The sequence below is a fragment of the Zootoca vivipara genome, chromosome 12, assembly GCF_965207765.1.
Source record: "Zootoca vivipara chromosome 12, rZooViv2.hap1.1, whole genome shotgun sequence".
In the NCBI taxonomy this organism is placed as follows: Eukaryota; Metazoa; Chordata; class Lepidosauria; order Squamata; family Lacertidae; genus Zootoca; species Zootoca vivipara.
The window spans coordinates 53,735,697-53,760,499 of NC_142595.1; the positions used below are offsets into that span (position 1 = coordinate 53,735,697).

At 46.1% G+C, this 24,803-nt stretch overlaps 1 protein-coding gene across 1 annotated transcript; it reads right to left on the reverse strand.

Moving 5' to 3' along the window:
* Positions 1-1,418: 1,418 nt before the first annotated feature.
* LOC118095782 (uncharacterized) lies at positions 1,419-24,323 on the reverse strand. Its single transcript, XM_088654887.1, is given in 15 exon segments — positions 1,419-2,332; positions 2,335-4,320; positions 5,785-5,911; positions 7,683-7,765; positions 8,861-8,987; positions 9,504-9,586; positions 9,816-9,897; positions 12,066-12,353; positions 14,023-14,032; positions 15,478-16,261; positions 20,399-20,525; positions 20,875-20,960; positions 21,186-21,267; positions 21,467-21,962; positions 24,090-24,323. Coding segments are annotated over 14 exon segments (4,491 nt in total). The 5' UTR covers positions 21,872-21,962; positions 24,090-24,323; the 3' UTR covers positions 1,419-2,111.
* Positions 24,324-24,803: the final 480 nt, after the last annotated feature.

Here is a 24,803-nt window from a genome sequence, read left to right on the forward strand (position 1 = left end):
CCTTGCTTTTTCTGTAAGACCAATTGCAGTCCTTAACAGTCAACAGGTTTGCCACACCTATCAGCCAATCACCCATTCCCACCACCCTTCTGTGAAAAACCCTTGGGCATACAAAGGTCAGGCAGCTTGGAGGAAATCAGGACTCAGAGATGCGGAGGAAAAGAAAGTAGAAAATTTATTCATTGCAGGCTTGCCATCAATAAGTTTGACTCGGCAAACAGGAGGGCCAAAGAGGCACAGCTGGGACCAGACTCTGGACCTGCGTCTTTGAGGGGCCCCATTGATTGGGTTTGTTGCAATTGCTGGTTGGTAAAATCAAAAAGGGATTCAGAGATCATATGTGAGGCGACCCAGAGATTTCGACGGCCATGGGGCCTCCACTGGCTTTGATCTGGCCCTGGTCCCCAGGGGACAGAGGGCCCCTCTGCATGCCCACCTCCAGCAGGGTGAATGGCCCCTGCTCCCTCGGATGGGGGGCAGGAAGAAGCTGTTGCCTCCTGCCAGGACAGACCCTGGGGGGGGTCCCTCCAGCTGCTCCAGGTTCCCTGCCCTGACTGGCAGCCTTGACCCTCCAGGGTTCAAGACAGGGATTGTTCCCACTTGACCCAGAGATGCTGCCGGGGGGATGGAGCCTGGGCCCTTCTGCATGCCAAACAGGTGTCCTGCTCCTGAGCTACAGTGGCCCTTCCCCTGACCCAAGCCGCTCCACGCTGTCTGCACCACCCTTGGCAAACCTCCAGGTGTGGCTGGACTACAACTCCCACCAGCCCCAGCTCACTTGGCCAATGGCGAAGGATGATGGGAGCTGCAGCCCAGCAACCTTGGGGAGCCCCCCCCCCCCAGTTTGGGCCAGACTCTCTGGCAGGAGGTCTCTTTGGGCAGGGGATGGTCTCAGACCTTCTCGGAGATGCTGCCAGGGCAGAGATGGGGCCCTTCTGCATGCCAAGCAGGTACCCTCAGGCCCTGAGCTATGGGGATCCTTCCCAGAGTATTCAAGAGGCAGAGCTGTGAGCTGGGTCTTGACTGGGTCTTCCACCAAAGAGCCCCTTCATTCCAGCTGCCACCCCAGAGTATTTTTAAATTTTCCTTTATGATTTATGATTACCTTATTTTTCATTTATTAAATTCATATACGGCCTTCATTAGAAGATATCAGGGCAGTCCCCAGCATTAACATTCAAAATAGAAACACCAATTGCATAATAAAAACTAAAATGAAACACACCAATATTTCCCTCCCACAAAGAAACTTAAAAGGATAAAGTTTAATTAGCCAAAGGCCTGATAGTTATGTTGATGCTGTACTTACTTAAACACCCTTCCAAACTCATAGCCAATCATCACTCACCCCCAGAATTTAAAACTCCCCCTCCCCCCAGCTAACATTACCTTAAATCTATTATAATATAGAAGTTGACTTACTATTATTACATTTATTACTTTGCCAGAGGAGCATACAGCTTTAAATACAAACACCAGAATAAAGCACCCAAATTTAAGCAGACAAACATGCATGAACAATTTCTAAGAGTCTCATGGGAGAGCCAGTGTAATATATTGCCTAGAGCAGGGGTGACCAACTCCCAAGAGACTGTGATCTACTCACAGAGTTAAAAACTGGGAGTGATCTACCCCCTTTTGGGGGGTTCAGGTAAAGCTGTTGAGTTTTTTTAAAGGAAGGGAAGCCCTGTTTTTTGGGGTTTAGGTCAAACTTGTTGAGCTTCTTTTAGGAGGGCGGAAGGCCCATTTTTGTTTAGGGCTTCAGGTCATAGTTGTTCAGCTTTTTTTAGGGAGGAGGAAAATTTTGGGTGAGCTTTTTTTTAGGGTGCCAGTGATCTAGCAGTGATCTACCACAGACATCCAGTGATCTACCGGTAGATCACAATCTACCTGTTGGACGTGCCTGGCCTAGAGTATTCGACTACACCCTGGGAGATCTGGGTTCAAATCCCTACTTGGCTATGAAGCTCAGTGGGTGATCTTGGGGAGCCTAACCTACCTCACAGTTATTCTTATGATTGAAAAGGAGGTGAAGAACCATGTAACTCCACAAGAACATAACAAAGAGATTCTGACTAAACATCAAGAAGATCCATTGCAGTTGGCTTAGACTAGATGACCCTAAATATTCCTCCCAAAGCTACTATTCTATAATTCCAGGATTTCCCCCGCTGTAAGTTTTTAATGGGCAGTAATATTTCCTTCCAGTTGAAGCACTTTCCACATTCCAAGCACTGTTCAGGTTTCTCAGTCATTGGAATTCTTTGGTGGGAAGTGAGAGTTTGTTTCAAGGTGACTCTCTTTCCGCACTCTTGGCATTGAAATGGTTTCTACTTGTGTGAATTCTCTGATGGGTAGTGAGACTATTCTTCCGACTGAAGCTCTTTCCACATTCCACACACTGATATGGTTTCTCCCCTGTATGAATTCTTCGATGGAAAGTGAGACCGTCCTTCCTAGAAAAGCTCTTTCCACATTCCACACACTGATATGGTTTCTCCCCGCTGTGAATCTTCTGATGCCGAAGGAAGTCTCTTCTTGTAGTAAGGCACATCCCACATTCCAAGCACTGATATACTTCCTCACTTGTATGAATTCTTTGATGGGAAGTGAGATGGCCCCTCTTATGAAAGCTCTTTCCACATTCCAAGCACTGATACGGTTTCTCCCCTGTATGAATTCTTTGATGGGAAGTGAGTCTTCGCTTTTCACTGAAGCTCCTACCACATTCCAAGCACTGAAATGGTTTCTCCCCTGTGTGAATCCTTTGATGGGAAGTGAGATTTTGCTTGAAGGTGAATCTCTTTCCGCACTCTTGGCATTGAAATGGTTTCTCCCCAAGGTGAATTTTCTTATGTTGCCATAACTTCTTTGTTGAAGCAAAGCACTTTGTGCATTCCAAGCACTGATATGGCTTCTCCCCTGCATGAATTGTTTGATGGGAAATAAGACTAATCTTCCGACTGAAGCCCTTCCCACATTCCAAGCACTGAAATGGTTTCTCCCCTGTATGGATTCTTTGATGGGAAGTGAAAGTAACCTTCCAGGTGAAGCTCTTTCCGCACTCTTGGCATTGAAATGGTTTCTCCGCAGTGTGAATTCTCTTATGTGCCCATAACTTTTTCCCTGAAGGGAAGCACTTTGTACATTCCAAGCACTGATATGGTTTCTCCCCTGTATGAATTCTTTGATGGGAAGTAAGACTATTATTTCGAGTGAAGCTCTTTCCACACTCCAGACAATGATAGGGCTTCTCACCGGTATGAATTCTTTGATGGGAAGTAAGATTATTCCTCCCACTGAAGCTCTTTCCACACTCCAGACATTGATAGGGCCTCTCCCCCGCATGAATTCTTTGATGGGCTTTGAGATGTGAGATGTCACTGAAGCTCTTCCCACATTCCAAGCATTGATATGGTTTCTCCCCACTGTGAATTCTCTTATGTCGATGTAAGTCTGTTCCTGTAGTAAAGAACTTCTCACATTCCAAGCACTGGTATGGTTTCTCCCCTGTATGATATCTTTGATGGGAAGTGAGATGGTCCTTCCTGGAGAAGCTCTTTCCACACTCCAAGCATTGATATGGTTTCTCCCCTGTATGATATCTTTGATGGGAAGTGAGATGGTCCTTCCTGGAGAAGCTCTTTCCACACTCCAAGCATTGATATGGTTTCTCCCCTGTATGAATTCTTAGATGGAAAGTAAGACTAATCTTCCGACTGAAACTCTTCCCACAGTCCAAGCACTGATAAGTTTTCCCCTCACTGTGAATTCTCTTATGTCTGTGGAAGTCCATTCTTGTAGTAAAGAACTTCTCACATTCCAAGCACTGATGTGATTTCTCCCTGGTATGAATTCTTTGATGGGCTTTGAGATGTGAGTTGCGATAGAAGCTCTTTCCACATTCCAAGCACTGAAATGGTTTCTCCCCACTGTGAATTTTCTGATGTCGACGGAAGTTTCTGCTTATAGTAAAAGACTTCCCACATTCCAAGCACTGAAATGGTTTCTCACCACTGTGAATCCTCTGATGTCGACGGAGGTATATGGTTGTAGCAAAGAACTTTCCACATTCCAAACACTGATATGGCTTCCCCCCAGTATGAAATTTTTTATGGTCTTTGAGTTGTGAGCTGTGACTGAAGCTCTTTCCACATTCCAAACACGGATAGAGTTTCTTCCCAATAGGATTTCTTTGATGGGAAGTGGCAAGGGAGCTCTGACTGAAGTTCTCTCCACACTCCAAATCTTGATATGGCTTCTCCACTGTGTGGATTTTATCATGTTGTCCCTTGTTCTTAATTTCTAATTCACCACCACCTGCAACAAAGAGAGGAACAGATCAGAGCTAAGAAAGAAATGGAGTTCCCAGTTTTTGAATAATGCTAACAAATATTTGTGATAAAGGAAGATCTGAAGGGAGTTAGATGAGAAGTCACAACGTTGTGATCCATCAAAATATTGGAGGTTTGTCACAGAATTACAAAACAGATTACAGTAATAGTAAAAAAAGGGTTTAGCTATACAACCTCTAGATTCCAAAAGGAGGTTATCAAAAAAGACATGAAGCTACTGAAGAAAGCATATAGTATTCTGCTAGAATGGGAAAGAAATATGAGGAGGTTAAATTGGTTATGATCAAATGGGCGCAAGATATAGGACACAACATACAATTTGAGGATTGGGAAAAATTGTGGAAGGTAGATTAGAAATTTACAGATTGTTCTGCTTTGAAGGAAAACTACAAGAAAATGATGTACAGATGGTATATTAAACCAGTAAAAATGGCAAAAATGTATAAAATCGGGTCAAACATACAGGTGAAACTTGGAAAATTAAAATATCGTCAAAAAGTGCATTTATTTCAGTAATGCAACTTACTATTTTCTTCTTCATCATCTTCTTCTTCTTCTTCTTCTTCTTCTTCTTCTTCTTCTTCTTCTTCTAATTTTTACCAATGCTTTCTTTTGGAAATTCCACAGCAATAAAACAGATATGTCATGCATCTATCTCATATATTGGTTTCACCTTTTAAGTTGCATTACTGAAATAAATGCACTTTTTGACGATATTTTAATTTTCCAAGTTTCACCTGTATGTTGGAAATGTAAAGAAAAAGAAGGTACTTAATATCATATGTGGTGGGAATGTAGTGAAGTCAAAAGAATATGGGAGATGATATGTAATGAATTGAAAAAGATGTTTAAAATGATATTTGTAAAAAAAAAAAACCAGAAGCATTTTTGTTAGGGATTCTAGGACAAGAACTGCCAAGGAAAAGAAAGAACTTATTTATGTATGCTACAACAGCGGCAAGAGTCTTGTTAGCACAAAGATGGAAGAATGAGTAAATCCCAACGAAAGAACAATGGCAAGAAAAACTGATGAGTTATGTGTTGGCAAACTATGTGAGGACAACCATTACTTCAAATAAGCATGGGAACTTTTTACAAATTATTTTAAAAGACAACAAAAGGATTTGGACTCCTTGGCAGGTTTTGAATAAACATCCACAATTTATTAGTAGAACATATGATAGATAAGGTAATGATATGTACAATTTTATAACATGCAGAAAACAATACGTACAAACATATCAGAGAGGGGAGCTGAGGGAAGTCCTTAGAGGGTGGGAGAGAGAGGGAGGGGAGGGGAAAGGGGGATTGTGATTGGTTATGTTATTGGTAATTTGTATTGTTCAAAAATTCTTTTTCTTATTCTTCAATTAAAAAAAATTATTATTTTTTAAAAAACAGATTATTATGACCCAACAGGGAACTTTACCAAGAGAGATCATGGTCCTACAAGTTTCCTCCATGACTTCCTGATGCAGAGCTCTCTGGGCAGGATCCAGCAACGCCCACTCCTCAGCCGTGAAACAAACAGCGACATCTTCAAAAGAAACTGAACCCTGAAAGAAAAATATCCTTCTCTTAAGCAGCAAAAAGATTATTTCCTGCACGGAGCTCTTTTGCTTCCTGCCTGGATTGTTTAAATCGGATTGGTCTGCTGCACATTTTGATTATTGATGCTTATTATAATGCTTAGATTATAATGCAGTATGTGGACCGAGAACTCCCAGAAGTGCAAGCTGGATTTCGAAGGGGCAGAGGAACCAGAGACCAAATAGCAAACATGCGCTGGATTATGGAGAAAGCTAGAGAGTTCCAGAAAAACGTCTACTTCTGCTTCATAGACTATGCAAAAGCCTTTGACTGTGTCGACCACAGCAAACTATGGCAAGTTCTTAAAGAAATGGGAGTGCCTGATCACCTCATCTGTCTCCTGAGAAATCTCTATGTGGGACAAGAAGCTACAGTTAGAACTGGATATGGAACAACTGATTGGTTCAAAATTGGGAAAGGAGTACGACAAGGTTGTATATTGTCTCCCTGCTTATTTAACTTATATGCAGAATTCATCATGCGAAAGGCTGGACTAGATGAATCCCAAGCCGGAATTAAGATTGCCGGAAGAAATATCAACAACCTCAGATATGCAGATGACACAACCTTGATGGCAGAAAGTGAGGAAGAATTAAAGAACCTTTTAATGAGGGTGAAAGAGGAGAGCGCAAAATATGGTATGAAGCTCAACATAAAAAACCCAAGATCATGGCCACTGGTCCCATCACCTCCTGGCAAATAGAAGGGGAAGAAATGGAGGCAGTGAGAGATTTTACTTTCTTGGGCTCCATGATCACTGCAGATGGTGACAGCAGTCATGAAATTAAAAGCTGCCTGCTTCTTGGGAGAAAAGCAATGACAAACCTAGACAACATCTTAAAAAGCAGAGACATCACCTTGCCTACAAAGGTCCGTATAGTTAAAGCTATGGTTTTCCCAGTAGTGATGTATGGAAGTGAGAGCTGGACCATAAAGAAGGCTGATCGCCGAATAATTGATGCTTTTGAATTATGGTGCTGGAGGAGACTCTTGAGAGTCCCATGGACTGCAAGAAGATCAAACCTATCAATTCTGAAGGAAATCAGCCCTGAGTGCTCACTGGAAGGACAGATCGTGAAGCTGAGGCTCCAATACTTTGGCCACCTCATGAGAAGAGAAGAATCCTTGGAAAAGACTCTGATGTTGGGAAAGATGGAGGAAAAGACTCTGATGTTGGGAAAGATGGAGGGCACAAGGAGAAGGGGACGACAGAGGGCGAGATGGCTGGACAGTGTTCTCAAAGCTATGAACATGAGTCTGACCAAACTGCGGGAGGCAGTGGTAGACAGGAGTGCCTGGCATGCTCTGGTCCATGGGGTCACGACTAAACAACTAAACAATAATGCTATAATGGAATTCTTTCATAGTGTATTTTAATGATGATATAAATCTTAGTGAAAATGGGTGGAACTCCACCTTGTTTTATTCAGATGAATTTGTCTGTGCAAGCGTTCCAGTTTGCCAAATGGAAGAACCCCTCTCTCCTCTCCCCGTGTGTTTTTCTGGGTGGAAAGGCTCTCCAGATGTCCTAAAAACAATTTATAATGAATAATACTAATGACATTCAGAGTTAAGGTGAAGGAGTTATTCATTATCCTCAGTGCATAAACCTTCATTAATGGCATTTTGAGCTTTTGTTAAGGGCAGCTTTGGCAGAACAATGAGGAGGGGAGAGAAATGCCTTGTCTCCCCCACCCCTCAGCCTCTCTCCCCCCAAGGCTCCTTCCCCCTACCTACCTGATCCGGTTCCTCAGCCGCTGCTTCCCCTCCACCAGGATGAAGAGATGGATGAGGAGGTCTTGCCGGCATCCTTCTTTCACCTGCGAGAGGCAAAGGGAAGTGGGGAGACAGGAGAGCAAGATGCTTCTCTCAGAGGTGCCTTTGGGAGTTTGTCTACCAACGTGAAGGGGAGCATTAAACTGCTGGGTAATGACAGAATTCTGAATGGGTCTGGAAAACAGATCAAAAAGCTCAAAACTAACTGCTGGTGATTTCAAAAGAATAAATCAATATATAGTTCTGAGACTCTGCATTTATCTTCAAAGCTACACTATTCGTAAATCTCCTTTCACTGTTTTTCCTATGCGGAACGGACTGATAACCGATGGTCACTTTTTGTAAGTGCAGAGACGATCAAAGGAGGAGAACTAATACATCGTAGTTAGTAAATCATAACAAAAATAATACGGAATGCCTTTTGATATTTGATATGCTATAACCAGCAGGCAAGATATGAAATGTGCAGAATGGCTGGAGAGGTTTGAGAGAGACTGCGGATGAGAGAATGGACAGAATCTGTTGGAATAAAACCTGAGACAGCAGTAGATGGAGAAAAGCCCACAGCTTTACAACTGTATGAAAGAAAGAAAGAAAGAAAGAAAGAAAGAAAGAAAGAAAGAAAGAAAGATTTTTCTGAAGCTAGAAGAGATTTATGGAGGATTGGAGGTGGCAAAGACTGATCTGGAAATTAATACACAGACAAAAAAAGCTTATCTATTGGAAATCAGTTTGGAGAAAGACTGGAGGTAATGGCGTAAAAAGAACTTGTTTCCTTTTTCTTTGAACTGCAAATAGTTTGACTTTTATTGTATTACAAGTGGAAAATGTTCAAGTCCCTTTGCTCTACCCAAAAATGGACAGAAACAAAAATCTGGCAGAAGCGACTTCCCCAAACATTCAGAAAGCCTGTCCACATCCTGATCCTTGTGCATAAAGGCAGAAGTGGAGGAACAATATTCACAGACAAAACAATCCCTAGCCCTCCATGCAAGGTGAGCTGTGGGGTATGTGTGTGTGTGAGAATCCCAGGTGCTCTAGGGGGCAACGTTGGGATCCATCAAAATATGGGAGGTTTGTCCCAGAGAAATATCTATTGAACTCCAAAAGAGATATGATGACCCAACAGGGAACTTTACCAAGAGAGATCATGGTCCTACAAGTCTCCTCCATGACTTCCTGATGCAGAGCTCTCTGGGCAGGATCCAGCAACGCCCACTCCTCAGCCATGAAACGAACCACAACATCTTCAAAAGAAACTGAAGCCTGAAAGAAAAATATCCTTCTCTTAGGGAGCAAAAAGATTATTTCCTGCACGGTGCTGTTTTGCTTCCTGCCTGGATTGTTTTAATCGGATTGGTCTGCTGCACATTTTGATTATTGATGCTTATTATAATGCTTTAATGGAGTTCTTTCATAGTGTATTTTAATGATGGTATGAATCTTAGTGAAAATGGGTGGAACTCCACCTTGTTTTATTCAGATCATTCTCTCTGTGCATCCAGTTTGCCAAATGGAAGAACCACTCTCTCCTCTCCCTGTGTGTTGTTCTGGGATGGAAAGACTCTCCAGATGTCCTAAAGACTATTTATAATGAATAATGCTAGTGACATTCAGAGTTAAGGTGAAGTGTCTACTCATTATCCTCAGTGCATAAACCTTCATTAATGGCATTTTGAGCTTTTGTTAAGGGCAGCTTTGACAGAAGCAATGAGGAGGGGAGAGAAATGCCTTGTCTCCCCCACCCTCAGCCTCCCCCCCCCCAAGGCTCCTTCCTCCTACCTGATCCGGTTCCTCAGCCGCTGCTTCCCCTCCACCAGGATGAAGAGATGGATGAGGAGGTCTTGCCGACATCCTTCTTTCACCTGTGAGAGACAAAGGGAAGTGGGGAGACAGGAGAGCAAGATGCTTCTTCTCTCAGAGGTGCATTTAGGAGTTTGTCTTCATTTCATATTTTAGTTATGCTAAAATACATCTCCTCTCCTTTGGGCTTTGGGCCCCAAGTGTCTTCCTCAAAACACTGAAAGAACCGACAGAGTAGTTTGAGAATCGCCAGAATGTGACCACACAGAGGAAAAGCTCCTTCCTCCTTACCCAGCGGCCTCTCTCTGGTGTCCAGTGAAGTCCTCTCTGCCTCAGAGGAATCAGGACCCATTTCTGGAAACAGATCCTTTCCCTGAAAGAGCAACAAGGATTCAAAATAAAGAATGAAGAGAAGGGTTAGAGAAGGAAAAGGAGAGGCAAAATCTTTAGGGGTATCCGATATCATTCCCTGGAAACATTCAAAAAAAGGATGAGCAATTAGTATAGTGCGCTGAGGGGCTCAGATGACCTCAGTGACTAGCAGGATCCCTTTCCAGCTCTGACAGAGAGGACAAGGCCAGGGTCCCCCACGCTCTGGATCCCATGAGGCTATGGCAGTGCCCTCTAGGCGGACTCCTCCAAAATGCAGAGGGGCTGGGTTCCCTCTCTTTATTCGTGGCATTTCTCTCCCCTCCTTTTCTCCAAGGGGGCATCCAAGGACCCCCCTCATCACTGAATCCCCACAACCTTGAGAACACATCTAATTCCGTTCTTAAAACAGCTGCTTTGGTGGCCAGTTCATTTCCTGGCCCAGTTCAAGGGGCTCACACTGGGCACCCCAAACACCAGAACATCAGCAGGACTGAGGCGCAAGAGCCCCTCTCTTTCCCTGGGATTCAGAAGCATCGCTGGGGAGACAAGAGCTCAGCCCTCCCGCCTGAAGCCAAGCAGAGCCCCTCCTCCTCCCTGCACTGGTCCCAGCCCTGCATCCTGGGGCAGGGAGTTCCATAGGCTTGACTCTGCACCGCAAGAAGAAGCGCTTTATTGTCTCTTTCCCCTCCCCTCTTCTAACAGTCAGGCTTTCCTTTTTATTTCTTCAGTATGCTTTATGTCCAAATATTTCCGTCTCCCTATAACTCTATCAGTAAATGGGAATGATTCCTCAAGCTTGGGGGGGAGGGGTATTTTCAGACCTTTTTCTTCCCTCCCCAAAGACCCCTCCTTTCCCAAACGGAGTTGCAGAGTGACCTCGCCCCCCCGGGCTTTGCAGAGAGGAGGGGGGCAGGAGACTCTGCTCCTTGACTTGGGGGTCCCCCCTGCACCCCCCTGCATCCCAGGGACCCCCCCTTCTCCCCAATGAGCAGAGACTCACCGGATTCCCGGAGGCGCAGGGATGCAGCACGTGCAAAAGAGCGAGACAAAGGCCCCCTCCCTCCTCCTTTTGTAGGCAGGCAAGGAGAGGGAGGGGCTTTGGATCGGGAGTTCCTCTCGCTCCCCCCCCCACCGCCTTTATTTCCTCTCCTCTCTGGGAACCCAGCTCCGTCTCTTTTAACCTGCTCCCCCCTCTCTGGTGTCCATCCCTGCCTCCTGCGGGAGGGAGTTCCACAGTTGAACTGAACTGCATAAAGTTTCTGTCCTGAATCTTCCAACATTCACTTTCAATGGGTGCCCTTGAGTTCCCGTGTTAACAGAGGGGGAGAAAAACTCATGTTAGAAATTTCCATCAAGATGCCTCTCACTTGGCTATCTCTAAAGAGCCCCCAACTCTGCAACCTTTCTTCATAGGAAGGTCGGCCTCCCCCTTGGTTATTTGGGCCGCCCTTTTCTGAACCTTTTCCAACTCCACAAATTTCCTCCTTCTTGAGGAGAGGCGACTGTACCCCACATGAGGTTGCACCATAGATTTGTGACCACTGGGGGGCTGCAGGGCTCTGTCCTGGGCCTGTTGTTGCTCAATTTCTCCATAAACGTCTTGGATGGAGGAATTGAGGGGATCCTCATCCAATTTTCAGATACAGGTAGGTAGCTGTGTTGGTCTGACGTAGTCAAATAATAATAAAACAATCCTTCCAGTAGCACCTTAGAGACCAACTAAGTTCGTCATAGGTATGAGCTTTCTTCAGGTATCTGAAAAAGTGTGCATCCACACGAAAGCTCATACCTATGACAATTTTCAGATGACACCAAAGTGGGAGGGGCAAGTAATGGCACAGAAGACAGAATCAGGATTAAAGATTACCATTACAGATTGGAGAACTGGGGGCAAGCTAACAAAATGAATTTCCATTGGGACCATTATCAGGTTCTGCACTTAGGCAGGAAGAACCAGATGCTCAAATATAGGATGGGGGCACTTGGCTTGCTAGCAGTGCATGTGAAAAAGATCTAGGGGTCTTGGTGGACCACAAGCTCAACATGAGGTCACAGTGTGATGGAGCTGGGGGGAAAGTGAATGCTATTCTAGGCAGCGTCCACAGAAGTCTAGCATCCAGATCAAGGGAAGTAAGAGTCCCAATCTGTTCTGCCCTGATCAGGCCACACCTGGAATAGTGGGTCCAATTCTGGGCAAAACAATTTAAGAAGGATGTTGACCAGCTGGAAGGAGTGAAGAGGGCAGCCAAGATGATCAAGGTTGTCTGGAAACCAAGCCTTATGAGGAACAGTTGAAGGAGCTGGGTATCTTTGTTGTTGTTGTTTAGTCGTGTCCGACTCTTCATGACCCCATGGACCAGAGCACGCCAGGCACTCCTGTCTTGCACTGCCTCCCACAGTTTGGTCAGACTCATGTTCGTAGCTTCGAGAACACTGTCCAACCATCTTGTCCTCTGTCATCCCCTTCTCCTAGTGCCCTCAATCTTTCCCAACATCAGGGTCTTTTCCAAGGATTCTTCTCTTCTCATGAGGTGGCCAAAGTATTGGAGCCTCAGCTTCACGATCTGTCCTTCCAGGGAGCACTCAGGGCTGATTTCCTTAAGAATGGATAGGTTTGATCTTCTTGCAGTCCATGGGACTCTCAAGAGTCTCCTCCAGCACCATAATTCAAAAGCATCAATTCTTCAGCGATCAGCCTTCTTATGGTCCAGCTCTCACTTCCATACATCACTACTGAGAAAACCATAGCTTTAACTATACAGACCTTTGTAGGCAAGGTGATGTCTCTGCTTTTTAAGATGCTGTCTAGGTTTGTCATTGCTTTTCTCCCAAGAAGCAGGCATCTTTTAATTTCGTGACTGCTGTCACCATCTGCAGTGATCAAGGAGCCCAAGAAGGTAAAATCTCTCACTGCCTCCATTTCTTCCCCTTCTATTTGCCAGGAGGTGATGGGACCAGTGGCCATGATCTTGGGTTTTTTGATGTTGAGCTTCAGACCATATTTTGCGCTCTCCTCTTTCACCCTCATTAAAAGGTTCTTTAATTCCTCCTCGCTTTCTGCCATCAAGGTTGTGTCATCTGCATATCTGAGGTTGTTGATATTTCTTCCGGCAATCTTAATTCCGGATTGGGATTCATCTAGTACAGCCTTTCGCATGATGAATTCTGCATATAAGTTAAATAAGCAGGGAGACAATATACAACCTTGTCGTACTCCTTTCCCAATTTTGAACCACTCAGTTGTTCCATATCCAGTTCTAACTGTAGCTTCTTGTCCCACATAGAGATTTCTCAGGAGACAGATGAGGTGATCAGGCACTCCCATTTCTTTAAGAACTTGCCATAGTTTGCTGTGGTCGACACAGTCAAAGGCTTTTGCATAGTCAATGAAGCAGAAGTAGACATTTTTCTGGAACTCTCTAGCTTTCTCCATAATCCAGCGCATGTTTGCTATTTGGTCTCTGGTTCCTCTGCCCTTTCGAAATCCAGCTTGCACTTGACCCCAGAGCGTCATAAATCCAGAGATACAAATTAAATAAAAAGACACATTCTACTCATGTAAAAACATGCTGATTCCTGGACCGTCCACGGGCCGGATTTAGAAGGCGATTGGGCCGCATCCGGCCCCCGGGCCTTAGTTTGGGGACCCCTGGTATAGTACATTGGCTAGAGGGTAAGACCTGGATGACGCTGGTGGAAGATCTCCGGGGGGGGGGGGGTGCAGAGACTGAGGGGAAAGCTGTTTCCTAGTTCTGCTGGATCTCTCAGCGGCCTTTGACACCAGTGACCATGACATCCGTCTGGACCATCTAGAGGAGTTGGGGGCTGGGGGCAATGTCATACAGTGGTTCCTGTTAGCAATTTCACTCCACCGATGCTGCAGAATGTGTGAAAGGAAGAGCGTCTTCTCTCTCTTCCGCTGTGGTATTGTTACAATGTACTTTCACTTTTGCCTATTCTCTCTCGGAGATGGATGAGAGAGAGCGTCATGATTCTCTGTCTGTAATATAGTGTAAATAAATATGTAGTTTAGATCTACGGATGGTTCATTCTTCTTGCTGTGCAATGACGGAAGATTAGTGTGCATAAATCAAGCTGTTTTATGCCATTCCAGAGTTGTGCTTACCGGGAGGACCCTCGAAAAGGTCAGGGAGACGGAGGGGGCGACCCCAGAGCGTCATAAATCACAACCATTCCACTCCTTCCTCCAGGGCCGTGTCCAGAAAGTCGTATTGGGGGTGAGTGTTCAGACCCCTAGCTCTCACTTGTGGGGTGCAGCTGGGAGAGATCATCCGGCGGGTTGGGCTGGGTGTCCATCAGTATGCGGATGATACCCAGCTCTACCTCTCTTTTAAATTGGAACCAGTGAAGGCGGTCCTGTGTGAGTGCCTGGAGGCGGTTGGAGGAGGGATGGCAGCTAACGGATTGAGGCTGAATCCTGACAAGACAGAAGTACTGTTTTGGAGGGGCAAAGGGCGTGGGTGTGGGGGGCTCCCTGGTCCTCAGTGGGGTGGGTGCACAGCCTAGGAGTCATTTTGGACTCACAGCTGTCCATGGAGGTGCAGGTCAATTCTGTGTCCAGGGCAGCTGTCTACCAGCTCCATCTGGTACACAGGCTGAGACCCTGCCTGCCCACAGACTCTCTCACCAGAGTGGTGCATGCTCAGGTTATCTCTCGCTTGCCCTACTGCAATGCGCTCTACATGGGGCTACCTTAGAAGTTGAACTGGAAACGACAACTAATCCAGAATGCAGCAGTTAGACGGGTGACTGGGAGGGCCACCGAGACCATATAACACTCGTCCTGGATGACCTACATTGGCTCCTGGTACATTTCCGAGCACAATTCAAAGTGTTGGTGCTGACCTTTAAAGCCCTAAATGGCCTCGGCCTAGTAGGCCTGATGGAGCATCTCCACGCCATCGTCCAGTCTGGACACTGAGGTCCAGCTCCGAAGGCTTTCTGGAAGTTCCCTCGCTGCGAGAAGTCAAGTTACAGGGAACCAGGCAGAGGGCCTTTTCGGTAGTGGTACCCGCCCTGTGGAACACCCTCCCATCAGATGTCAAGGAGATAAAGAACTATACAACTTTTAGAAAAAATCTGAAGGCAGCCCTATTTAGGGAAGTTTTTAATGTTCGATTTATTATTTTTTATGTATATGTATATGTATATGTATATGTATATGTATATGTATGGGTTCCCCCAGCCACTCTGGGCGGCTTCCAACAAAACACTAAAAAACCAAAATCCATCAAACATTAAATCCCTTCTTAGCCATGAAAATCACTGAACGACCTTGAGGACACTTCACAACACTGCCAGGGGGTTGGATTAGATGACCCCCTGTGTCCCTTCCAACACTATAATCTTATAATTCTATTATATTCCCCATTGGAAGTTATTTGATGGGAAGTGAAACTTTCATTTCAGGTGAAGCTTTTTCCACAATCCAAGCACTATCCGGGTTTCTCCATCATATGAATTCTTTGATGGGAAGTGAGTGTTTGCTTCAAGGTGATGCTCTTTCCGTACTCTTGGCATTGAAATGGTTTTCCCCCCATTGTGAATTCTCTGATATCACAGGAGCGCTTTTCTTGCAGTAATGCCCATCGTGCATTCTAAGGACTGATATAGTTTCTGCGCTGCATGAATTATTTCGTGGGAGTTAAGATTAGCCTTTCTACTGAAGCTCTTTCCACATTCCAAGCACTGATATGGTTTTTCCCCTGTATGAGTTCTTTGATGGGAAGTGAGACTTGTCCTGTGACTAAAGCTCTTGCCACATTCAAGACACTGATAGGGTTTCTCCCCTGTATGAATTGCTTGATGGAAAGTGAGGCTTGCCCTGTGATTGAAGCTCTTGCCACATTCAAGGCACTGATAGGGTTTCTCCCCTGTATGAATTACTTGATGGGAACTGAGAGAGGAGCCCTGACTGAAGCTCTTGCCACATTCAAGGCACTGATAGGGTTTCTCCCCTGTATGAATTCTTTGATGGGAAGTAAGACTTTTATTCCAACTGAAGCTCTTTCCACAGTCCAAGCATTGATATGGTTTCTGACCCATATGAATTCTTTGATGGTAACTGAGGTAGCGGCTATGTTTGAAGCTCTTTCCACATTCTAAGCACTGATAGGGTTTCTCTCCTGTATGAATTATTTGATGGGAAGTGAAACCATCCTTCCGACTGAAGCTCTTCCCACATTCTAAGCACTGGTATGGTTTATTCCCAATGGGATTTTGATGAGACATGGAATCGGAGCTGTTAGTGACGTTATCCTCACATTCCAAGGACTGATACGGCTTCTGCCCTGTGTGGACTTTTTTATGGTTTCCTTCGTTCTTCATTTCCAATTCATCACCACCTGAAAGAGAGAGATGGATTAGAGCATCAGGAAAATATGAAGCCTCCAATTATTGAACAATGCTCATTAGCGCTTGTGAGAGAGGAAGAAGTGAAGGGAGTTAGATGGGAAATCTTAATAAAAGTTTCACTGCCTTCTTGACTGGCATCCACAGACATCTTTATGGCAACCTGAGATTCAAAAAGTCTGGCTCTTTTATGGGATGGATTTTGTTTTCCTGATCATCGAATGTCCTGGAGTTGACTGACTACAACCAAGAGGAGCAGGCTGAATTGGGAGGGGGGCAGTCAAGCAGAAGTGAAAGAGGGAGGCAGCCAAAAACAGTGCGCTAAAAACCCCTTGCCAGAAAGGAATGTGCCTTATCAAAGCAGTGAGAGCAGGCTGGAAGAAAGCCCACTCTCTGAGGAGCGACCGTTCATCACTGCTCAGGGGAGGGGGAATTCTTCCTCAGAGGAAGGGGAGGTCTTAACAAATGGCAAGGGTCAGGGACAAGAGGAAGGGCAGCAGATTCCGTGTTTCCTGCTGGGGGAGGGGCTCAAGTTCAGACATGTCAACATAACCAGGATGGATAGTCATGAAAGAGTGTGGCTCCGAGTGTAATTAGCTGTGGACAATCTATCTTCTTCTAAGAACTACACTGCTTGCTCAAAACAAAACAAAAAAATTACTTCCAGTAACACCTTAGAGACCAACTAAGTTTGTCATTGGTATGAGCTTTCGTGTGCATGCACACTTCTTCAGATACACTGCTTGCTGTTTCTCTATGCCGGCAGCCTGCCTGTTCCTGACATGGAATCCTCTCCGTCTCGAAAGTTAGCTGTCTCTTTGGTCCACCAAAAATGGACAGGAGCAAAAAGAAAAATGAGCAAGTGTGGATGAATCTGGCTCTGGACTGCACCAAAGCACCATTTGCCAAGGAGACCACAGCCCCCTCCTCTTGCAGGAAGGGACTGGGGAGGAAGGGGCTTTTGATCTGGAGGACCTGCCTGCCTTAGCTTTTATTTCCTGTCCTATCTAGGAATGCAGCTCAGTTCCTTTTAACCCTTGGGAAGACAAACACAAGTAGCGCACCCTTCCCTTCCTCTCTGAGCAGGAAATGCTTTCCAAGAAGGAGAGAGTTGCAAGGGAACCCCCAGGGCGATATAGCCCCTTCCCCTGAAATGCAGGAATCTCAACTTACACACCCAGCTGTAAGCAACAGCAATGACACGTACACACTCTGTAGTAAAGAGTGACAATTTATTCCAAGAAAGAAGACAAAGACAAACAACCACACGTAAGTCTGCCGCTTCCTGCTCGAGGCTACTAGTTAATCAGATGATGACTCATCTAGCTCTCTGGCATGATTCCATCTCCTTTTAACCCTACGCTCAAACACCGCCCTCTGCCTACATCTCTGTGACTGCAATTTCCTCTTATCCTGTAACCCTCCCCTCCTGCGTCCCCGTAACCTTAAAGACCTAGTAACAGGCTCGGATAAACTCTCTTCTGAGGTCTGATGTGTTTCTGCCATTTGCTCACCCCTCCCAGCCAGATCCTCAGCCCTTGTCAAAACAAGCCTCCCTTCCAGTTCCGGGCTATCTGCCAAGTCTGACAGCTGAGCATCATCACTTATCGGCTCTAACCTAACACCAACCTCTGCTTGCAAAACTCCAATGCCTTCTTCTGCAGAGGCAGAAGACTCATCCAAGCTCTGCTTGAACTCCTCCAATGAAGGAGAGTTCTGCACAAGGTTGCTCCAACTTCCATGGAAGTGTCCCTTCGATACTGGGAAATCTTCCAATGTTACCCCCCATTCTGCTAGATCCCAGATCAGAGATGTCTAATGGTCAAGAAGGTGACAGATTCTCCATGCCTTTTCTGTGACTGAAGATGGGAGATGGTACATTCATCCCAGTAAACAATCCTATTGATTTTTAACTGTGTTTGGCTTCCGTTTCCTGTTTGCGCCAGGAATGGATGACTCCTTCGACATCGCAGGGAGATGCAGATAATTTTTGAGATTCTTTCTTTACTTTTATGATTCGGCACGGCAACCCTCTCCGGAATGCAAGTTTAAAAAATATGTATGAGTGAGGATGGAATAAGTTGGAGTAACATTAAGATTAACAAAAAACAACAGAGATTCCGTGTGATAGGAAGGAAGGAAGGAAGGAAGGAAGGAAGGAAGGAAGGAAGGAAGGAAGGAAGGAAGGAAGGAAGGAAATAAGGAAGGGGAAAGGGGGGAAGCTCTAGTGTTTGAATGGATTATGCTGGAAATATAGAGCCAACCCCCCACCCTCCACTTTTTATAAAATAACAGGGAAAGGAAATAAAGACAGAGAGGATTAGGAATGTAATCTAACTTGAAGGATAAAAAAGGTAAAGGGACCCCTGACCATTAGGTCCAGTCGTGACCGACTCCGGGGTTGCGCGCTCATCTCGCATTATTGGCCGAGGAAGCCGGCGTATAGCTTCCAGGTCATGTGGCCAGCATGACAAAGCCGCTTCTGGCAAACCAGAGCAGCACATGGAAACGCCGTTTACCTTCCCACTGTAGCGGTTCCTATTTATCTACTTGCATTTTGACGTGCTTTCGAACTGCTAGGTTGGCAGGAGCTGGGACCAAGCAACGGGAGCTCACCCCGTCACAGGGTTTCGAACCGCCGACCTTCTGATCAGCAAGCCCTAGGCTCAGTGGTTTAACCCACAGCGCCACCTAGGTCCCAACTTGAAGGATAATTGGCACATAAATATCACCTGTAAGGATGAAAGGAAACTGAGCTGTGGAAAAAAGGGCAACACAGAGGTCTTGTGTTGAAAAGGAGCATTAAACCTGGCAGGAGGTCAAGAAGACCGTGATACTTTGTAATAGATATGGACAAGTATTTGATATTTATTTGTTATGGATGGTTTTGATTTTGTGTTATGTCTTTTCTAAATTCAATATAGCAATAGCAATAAAAAAGGAGCATTAGATCACTCTCAGATCACAATTCAAAGCTAGTTATATTCCAAGGAGAAAAATTAACACACAGAAGATAGAGACTAAGACATAAATATTAAAGATTATGTTGAACTTAATTGCAACCAAGGTGTTTGGGACACAAGCAAGGCAGTTTTAAGAGGCTATTTTACTCAGCAAAGTGCATATCATAGGAAAGTAAGGGAAGGGAAGAAACTGGATATATCTAACAAGTTAATAAGGAAAGAGAAAGAATTCTTTACAAAAGTGGGAAATAAAGACATACTACAAGAGATAAAGACATTAGAGATATAATACTCAATGCTTGCAAACCAAGGCTTGTTCTCCTACCCTCAATGCTCGCCTGGTCCTGGGAGAAGAATGCTCTCCAAAGACTGAGTCTGTCAGCTGTCCCTCCTCTGGTGTTTCATCTTCCTGCTGTTCCTCTTCCAATATTTTCCAGGTTTTCCCCTCTGCAGCCTCTGAACTATGACCTTCTGCAAACCACGGTTCTAAATCTATACTGCCCTCCTGCCCTGAGGATGGGTCAGGAGAAGGGGGCGGCCCCCACCATTCCTCCTCAGTCCAGCCCGGCAATAGGAGAGGGGGCAGTGATTCCATCAATTTCCCTAATTCCTTCAAGATCTTCCTGCCTCTTTCTCACCTTGCCAATCGTTGGACATAGAATCATAGAATAATAGAGTTGGAAGAGACCACAATGGCCATCCAGTCCAACCCCCTGACAAGCAGGAAACACCATCAAAGCAGAGGCTTGGCAGCCATCTGTCAGGAATGCTTTGATGGTGTTTCCTGCTTGGCAGGGGGTTGGACTGGATGGCCTTTGTGGCCTCTTCCAACTCTATGATTCTATGATTCTTTAGGCACCTTCCATGTTTCCGTCTCATTGGTATTGCCTGAAGTTGTGCTTTTAATATCTCCCTTTTAACATCCTGTTTCGTTTAACAAAAAGGCGAAAGACAATGATCTCAACCTATAAATCTCTGTCTCCAACCTGCCTTTAAATCCCATTGCCATGGGGTGGGTGGAGACACTGGGGAGCTGAGAATCCTGCACTGAGCATCCCTATATTTGCATGTGTTAATAATGTCTGGTGTGTGTGAACTCAGGAAAAATATTGATTGAATATTGATTGAATTTCAAAACAAGTACTAGGATCAAACAGGGAACCTTACCGGGAGAGTTCATGATCCTACTAGTCTCCTCCATGACTTCCTGATGCAGAGCTCTCTGGGCAGGATCCAGCAACGCCCACTCCTCAGCCGTGAAACAAACAGTGACATCTTCAAAACAAACTGGACCCTAAAAGAAAAAAGGTCCTTATCTTACACAACATAAAGCTTATTTACTGCGCATTGCTCTTTCTGCCTGTGTTGTATTAATCAGATTTGTTTGCTGCACATTTTGACTGTGGATGCGTAATTTAATGTTTTGGGATTCTTTCATACTGTTTTTTAATCATGGGTATGAATCTTAGTGAAAATGGATGGAATTGCACTTTGATTTCTTCAAATCATTCTGTCTGTGCAACCATGCCAGTTTTCCAGATTTCACAGAAGAAAAAAGAGCAAAAGAGAGATTCATTTGCCCCCAGAAACGCCCTGTCTCCCCCACCCTCAGCCTCTCTCCCCCCAAGGCTCCTTCCCCCTACCTGATCCGGTTCCTCAGCCGCTGCTTCCCCTCCACCAGGATGATGAAGAGATGGATGAGGAGGTCTTGCCAGCATCCTTCTTTCACCTGCGAGAGACAAAGGGAAGTGGGGAGACAGGAGAGCAAGATGCTTCTCTCAGAGGTGCATTTGGGAGTTTGTCCTCATTTTATATTTTAGTTTTGTTTAAATACATCTCCTCTCCGTTGGGCTCTTGGCCTCAAGTGTCTCCCCCAAAATACTGAAAGAACTCACAGATTATTTTGAGAATAACAGGATGTGGCCAGACTGAGAAAGAACTCCTTCCTCCTTACCCAGCGGCCTCTCTCTGGTGTCCAACGAAGTCTTCTGTGCCTCAGAGGAATCAGGACCAGTTTCTGCAAAAAGATCCTTTACCTGAAATAAAAACAAGGATTCAAAACAAATAAAGAGGAGAACTATTAGAAAAGGAATGGCAGAGGCAGAATCTTTAGGGATATTTGACCTCATTCCTTGGATGCTTTCCAAATAGTATGGGTTATTAGGAGAGCATTATGGGATGTTCTCCCTCCTGTTTTGAGCCCCTTGGGAGTTTCCAGAATAAAGTCTCTCTCACCTGCTTCCTCTCCTCTGCCTGACTCAGGAGGAACCCTTCAGCCAGGGCCACCGCCTGGGAACTGGTCTCCGCTCCGCATTCCCTCACCCAGCTCTCCATCTCCGGGGGAAGGACAGCCAGGAACTGCTCCAAAATCACCAGGTCCAGCATCTCAGCTTTGGTGTGCCTTTCTGGCTTCAGCCACTGGTGGCAAAAGTGGTGGAGTTGGCTGCAAACTTCACGGGGTCCTTTGACTTGCAGGTAGCAGAACCAGCTGAACTGCCGCCTCTGCGCCTCTGAGTGAAGGGTGTCCTCCTCACCCAGGATCTTCTGCACAGAGTTTTCCCAGAATCCCCCACTGCTCGCAATTTCCATGGCATGGCCTCTTCCTGCTCCAGGGCTGCTCCAGGGCTCCTGCTTATCCATCTTCACTCTCAGAATGTCACCAAAAGATCAGAAGGAACCCCTTAGTCCTCTTCCAAGTTCTGTCCGTCCAAACGAGAGGTGCTGGCAAATTCTACAAACAAAGACATTGTTCTGTTATAAAACTGATACAGGGAAGGAGAAGAAGGTGGTTCCCTGAGTAAGCGGAGATGAGTCTTGGAAGGAACCGGGACTGGACTGCACCACAGCCCAGACTCTGAGCTTTCTTTAAGAAAAGAGGAAGAAGGAAGAAGAAATATTCTAGTCCTCCTACAATGAAAGTGACTTATCTGGCAACCTCTTGTGGGTCAAGTGGGTGAGGCCAAAGTTCATGTGGACGGGGCCTAAACTGTTTTTACTATAGTGTTTTAATGCTGAAATCTGTCCTGGGAACTTAGGGTGAAGTGCATGTAAATAACAGGATGGGTAATTGCTAATTATAATAATTAAAATAACAATAACGTTGCCTAGCACAACCCCACCACCACCCCACCTGCTTAGAGGTTCTCAGGTGCCTCAGTAACTAACATTGCCCATTTCCAGCTCTGGCGAGTTTTCCAGCCACAATCTCTTTGGGAGGAGAGGACGAGGCCATGGGATTCCATGCTCTGGATCCAATGGGATCATTGCAATGCCCTCCATGCGCAGCTGCCCTTGAAGACAACTCAGAAACAGCTGTAAAAAGCAGCCGTCAGATTATGGGCTGGGCTCCATCTCTTTATTAATTTCATTTCCTTCCCCCCATTTTCTCCAAGGAACTCCAGAGTCTATTCCTCCTCCCTGAACCCCCCAAACAACTCAAGTCCTGTTTTGAAACAGCTGCAATGCTGGTCCATTCACTTCTGGGCCCAGTTCAAGGTACTCACAGGAGCTGTTCCTTTTGGCCCCCCAATATCTGAAGAAAGGCCCCCTTGGTGCCCCCTTGGTGGTTTCGCCACACTCAAGGACTTTGGGTGGCCAAAGAGAGGGCAGCCTGGTGGCGGTTCCTCTCTTGGGGGGTTTCCTCCCCAGAGAGGCCTGCCTGCCCCCTTCCCTTCTTGGATGCCTGCCCCACACCACAAGCTTGTTTCACAGAACCCTAGAACTATAGAGCTGGAAGGGGCACTGGGGGTCATGTAACCCAACTCCCTACAATGTAGGAATCTCAACTCACACATCCTTGAGAGGTGGACATCCAAACTCCACTTAAAACCTTCATGGAAGAAGAGATTCTTGCACTGCAGGGGGTTGGACTAGATCAGCGTTTCTCAACTAGTGTGCCGCGAGACGCTGGCTGGTGTGCCGCGACGTGCGGCGACGAGAAGGGCGATTTGCATTGTCACGTGCCTGGCGGCCGCCAATATACTGAACTAACCCGCCGGAAAGCAATATTTCTCCTCCTCTTTCCCAAAGCTCAGTGCAAACGAGCCTGGCGGCCGCCAATACACAGCAATGACCAGCAGGAAAGCAATATTTGGCAAGTGTTTCTTACAGTCATAATTATAATATAGGGTGGCACAGAGTTAAATTTTTTAACTTTTTTAATGGTGGTGTGCCTCGTGATTTTTTTCACGGAACAAGTGTGCCGTGGCCCCAAAAAGGTTGAGAAACACTGGACTAGATGACCCTCGGGGCTCCCTTCCAACTCTATGATTCCATGATCCTATGATTCTCACAGGGGCCACCCAGGGGTCTCAATGGGCATTCCCCCCAGTAGGGCTGGGGCTCAAGAGCCCCTCTCTCCCCCTGTGCTTCTTTCCCAGCAACTGGGATTCAGAAGCATCGCTGGGGAGACAAGAGCTCAGCCCTCAGCCCTCCCGCCTGAAGCCAAGCAGAGCCTCTCCTCCTCCCTGCACTGGTCCCAGCCTTGCCTCCTGGGGCAGGGAGTTCCATAGGCTTGACTCTGCACCGCAGGAAGAAGCGCTTTCTCTTCTCTGCCCCCTCCCCTCTTCCAACAGTCTCTCTCCATGGATTGCATGGGTCACGCGGCTCTCCTTCTTTTCTTTCTTCTATTTTACACACAACTCTTTCTTTCCCACGATTCTTGGGTCTGAAGGGGATTTCCTTCCCTCCCCAAAGCCAGGGATGCCAAGGAATGCCCTGGTTCCCCTCCCCGGCTTTGCAGAGAGGAAGGGGGCAGGACTTGGGGGTCCCCCCATGCATGAGCTGAGCACACACCCGGTGCTCCCCCGGGACCCCCATCTCCCCACTGCGCCCTGGGGGGGGGAAAGAGGAGACTCACCCCAGGCAGAAGCTGCAAAGGCGACAGCAGCCCCCTCTTTGGCTCCGGAGGACCTCCCCCCCCCGCTCTTTCCTGTCCCCTCTAGGAACCCAGCTCAGTTCCTCTTAACCCTTGGAATGCCGAGCAGCCCCATCTCTGCGCTTTCTCTCCCCAAAGGAGCCCAGGCGGATCCCGAGAGGGGATTTCCTTGAGGGACCTTCGCTCTGGAGGACCTGTGCCTTCCTTCGAGATTTCCCGTCCCCTCTAGGAAGGCGGATCAGTTGCATTTAACCCTTGGGACGGGGAAGATTTTCTTTTATGGTTGATGAATACAGTACCTTATTTACCGTAGATGGGGAGCCAGAATCCCATTGCTGATCCAAGCCTCAGATTGCCTACCCCATAGCAGTTTAATTCTGTAGAAGAGAAGAATGGAAGCCGGACTGAGATGGTAGAGAGGAATTCTAGACTCTACCCGGGAAGAAAAACCAGAGGAGGTGCAGCTTTAATAAGGAGATGGGATTAGCAGAAGGACCGAGCAGGATCGAAACAAAATAAAAATGGGTGATTGGCTGATAGGGGTGGTAAACCTGTTGAAGTGTCATAGCTGCCAAGTTATCCCTTTTTTTAAGGGATTTTCCCTTATGCTGAATAGGCTTCCTCGTGAGAAATGGGAAAACTTGGCAGCTATGTGAAGTGTGCATGCACACGAAAGCTCATACTAATCACAAACCT